Consider the following 3,448-nt stretch of genomic DNA (forward strand, 5'->3'; position numbering starts at 1 on the left):
TTGGTGATGTGTGTGAAGTGCCATTTGGGTCGGCTTTGATGTTGCACCTATTTATTTATTTATTTTTCCCTTTGTTTAATTTTTAGTGGATATGAATTATATGGAATTCAAAAGTTTTGATATATTTTACTTGCCAAACACTGCAAGGTAGCTAGTTCCTTTAATATTTGTAAGGTAAATCCTATTTTTTTTAATGTATAATCTCTAATGCAACGTATGTAATCCCAACCTAGTTTGCTAAATGACCGCACTCGGTTTCAATGGAAAAGCAAAAACCGGTATCAACCGATCAGGCTAGTGAAGACCATGCCATCCACCCATACATGGTCCTCGGTTGGACCCGATTCATATGGGCCAAAATCGGGGGACCTTGTTAAGCAGTAAACCACTAGTACTTTTGAAAAATAGACAATTGTACGAAGCAATGGTGTGGACAAGTCACTGTTTGCTTAGTTTTAATTTCATCTCATTTATAAACTGATTCTATTGTCCTGTTGAGAGTAATAGTAACAATAGATCCACCGTTCTTAATAAATATTACGGAATAATATGATAATTTTCACAGCCCTCAATCTACAAATTCATTGTTTTTTCAATGATCAAAAGCGGACCTCTATCAACGTGGATGGAAGAAGTTAGCATCTAAACCTCTACAAACCAAGTTCCACACTCCACTAACAATTACCAACACACTAAGCCCAAGACCTAAACAACCAAGACCAAGGGTAAACCACCACCTTATAGATGTTGGTTGTCTCTTCATCACAATCCACATCAAACATGGGTACCCGAAGGTCAGATGCAAAGCAAACCCTCCTACCAACAGTGCCAAGCTTGGAAGGAATGGGAACACCACCGATATAAAGAAGGTCATACCTCCAAAGAAAATCCTTATTCCCATTCGCACCAACTTTGGGCATTCATGGCTTGTTCTGCTTACGTAAGCATGCTCCAAGTTGTCGTAGATTACCATGCTGTAGATTTGAAAAGCAGACACACAACTCAACACAACTTGCACGTATATCATACCCAGCACTGGTTTTGATGCATTGTGGTGAATATTCGTTGAGATTGCCGTTAGCATTCCTCCATTCACCGGAATCTGGAACCATTTTAAGTATTAAGTATAGTTCATAAGTTTAACAAGGTTAAACACAAAGTGTTGTTTTTTCATGGAAGTTTTTGCTAACCTTGTTTCCGAATGCCCAATATCCAACAATTGCAACGGGGAAGAAACACATTGCGATAATAAGATACGAAGCTCTCACTCCTTTCAACATGGACTTTGCGGATGAACGATTTGGGGTTGATGGAAGAGTACCCTTAAAAACAAATAAAACCATGTTAATATTGTAAAAACAAAATATGTGGTGTGCCCATTAAGTAAGTGGAAAAACGTCAATGGCATCTACGTATACCTGTATCTCTAACACAACATTATGGCCTCTAAATGCAAGGGCAATGATCGCAAGTGCGTTCAATGTACTTCGGGCTCGACCAGCATCGGATGCCACAACTTTTGATGGATCATAAACAGCGCCGTCTACCTTTCCTTTAGCAACCATCATTACCCATAAGGTCGTACAATATCCAACGGCCATGATTGCTCCAAATAACGATACTAGAGATACAGAATGCAAGTTCGGACAAAAAAGGGACAAAAGAATTGTCAAACAAATGAAAACCAAGAACCATTCTGTGGTTGTTAAAGGATGCTTAGAAGAGCAGTCGTCGCACATGAGTTGATAGAAAAGTTTCATGGTTCCACCCCCTGCGATTATGAACATGACACATGTACCCCCTGCAAGATACAACACTGGAAAAATGGCCATAACTTTTCCCAGTTTCACACCTGCAAAAGTCAAAGAATAATAATAATAATATATCATATATGGTTATGTAAAGATCTACTTTTTATATATTAGTATTTAATTTAACAAAGGAATCTTTATGCATATACCAAAGGCAGCTATCGAAAGTTGAAGGTATCTGCTATAACGAGTACCAGGGACGGATTCGTGAAGGCTCACTAGCAAACCAATGGTATAGAGCTGCCATACAAATGCAACACACAAACAAAGAATCCCCCAAAACCTGGAAGAAAATGAAATTTTCGCTACAATATTTGTCAATTCAGAACACACGCCGGATTTAAAAAAAAGATATCTTGTTAACCAATTGGTGTACGTGATTAAATATTGATAATAAGTTACTCTAAGAACTTGAAACTTTTTGATGCTGACTTATGTGAGTTGAAGTGTTTACAATGGACTTACCAGCCAAGGTATACGAAGGCGAGAGGGAGAGAGAGTGTTTGGGTTCCGATTCCAGAGCAAAGCAAATGGAAAGTGGCTGTCCATGAATTCCCTTTTCTTGATTGAGTGATGGGAAGCCATTCTTCTGGCTGTTTGTTGATTCCACTCCGACCATCCTCGGAATCTGGTTCGGGAATTGTGAAATGGTTCTCCACCATGCGCTTGCTTACAATTTGGCCTTCATCATTCATTATATGAATCCTGTTCTCTGAATCACCTTCTTCTTGATTGAATCCATCTGCCATCTCTTCCGTAACTCTATACTCCAACTTCAATGTATGCGTTCTTACAGAGAGATTTTGATGGATACTGTTAATGAAAAAGCAATTCTCATTTATGTGTTAGATATCGTTAGACTTACTTTAGCTTTAGTACATGTTTGTTATAGAGAGGGAAAGATAGAATTTGATGGGTGATCTAATCTTGAAAAAACAATGAAGGAGAAGGTCATCTATAAATCTCACCTAAGCACGGTAAACGATGTAAGTTCATAGTCAAGCTTAAAAAGACTAAATGGTAGTTGTTTGGGGTCTTCTTGGGTCGACTCAACTTTAGATAATTAAATACATATAAGCTGACGAGTGACTTAATTTATAGGGAAAAAAAATAGAACTATAATAGAGATCATTTTTAAAATATGATATTTAGAGGACTTAGGATGCCCAGAAAAAAAGTATCAAATTCAGACCAATCAATCCATGGATACTGAATATCCAGTTATAATAGATTGTATGATCAGTAAACGTTTCATTATTTAAATCGGAGATCCTACATTTCTTGAATAACAACCTATATCAAATCCGACCAAACCGATTCAAACCAATTAGATATTCGATTACAATTCAAGTAGTACCATTTCACATATATTCAAAGTAGCTAAAAAACTAATTGTTAGTTGGAAAGTTAGTTCAAAGTTGAAAATCTATCTCTTATAAAAAAAAATTATCTAATAACTAAAAAATTAGCCGATAAAAAATAATATTTGGTAAAAACTAACTGATAACTTAGCTGAAATAAATAAAATAACATAAAATGACATTTAAAACAATATGTTTTTATAATTAAGAATATATTTGAAAAAAAAATTATAAACTTCGAAAAATCTAGTCTAAGTAGCTTTATAAAATATTAGA

The 3,448-nt window shown here is 35.9% G+C and overlaps 1 protein-coding gene across 1 annotated transcript; it reads right to left on the minus strand.

Moving 5' to 3' along the window:
- Positions 1-507: 507 nt before the first annotated feature.
- LOC111899656 (lysine histidine transporter-like 8) lies at positions 508-2,935 on the minus strand. The gene is made up of 6 exons (XM_023895507.3): positions 2,780-2,935; positions 2,277-2,624; positions 1,961-2,094; positions 1,419-1,852; positions 1,191-1,322; positions 508-1,102 (listed from the first exon to the last, which is right to left on the minus strand). The coding sequence occupies exons 2-6, from the start codon at positions 2,558-2,560 to the stop codon at positions 617-619; spliced, it is 1,470 nt and encodes a 489-aa protein (XP_023751275.1). The 5' UTR covers positions 2,561-2,624; positions 2,780-2,935; the 3' UTR covers positions 508-616.
- Between the last annotated feature and the right edge of the window lie 513 nt (positions 2,936-3,448).

Source organism: Lactuca sativa, chromosome 4, assembly GCF_002870075.4.
Source record: "Lactuca sativa cultivar Salinas chromosome 4, Lsat_Salinas_v11, whole genome shotgun sequence".
NCBI classification, from domain to species: Eukaryota; Viridiplantae; Streptophyta; class Magnoliopsida; order Asterales; family Asteraceae; genus Lactuca; species Lactuca sativa.

Bases quoted from the DNA above. Each gene is read 5' to 3' on its own strand.
- LOC111899656 (XM_023895507.3), bottom strand. From the start codon at position 2,560: ATGGCAGATGGATTCAATCAAGAAGAAGGTGATTCAGAGAACAGGATT. The intron at 1,853-1,960 runs GTATATGCATAA...TGACTTTTGCAG, and splicing joins ACTTTCGATAGCTGCCTTTG to GTGTGAAACTGGGAAAAGTT. The intron at 1,103-1,190 runs GTTAGCAAAAAC...AAATGGTTCCAG, and splicing joins ATTGGGCATTCGGAAACAAG to ATTCCGGTGAATGGAGGAAT.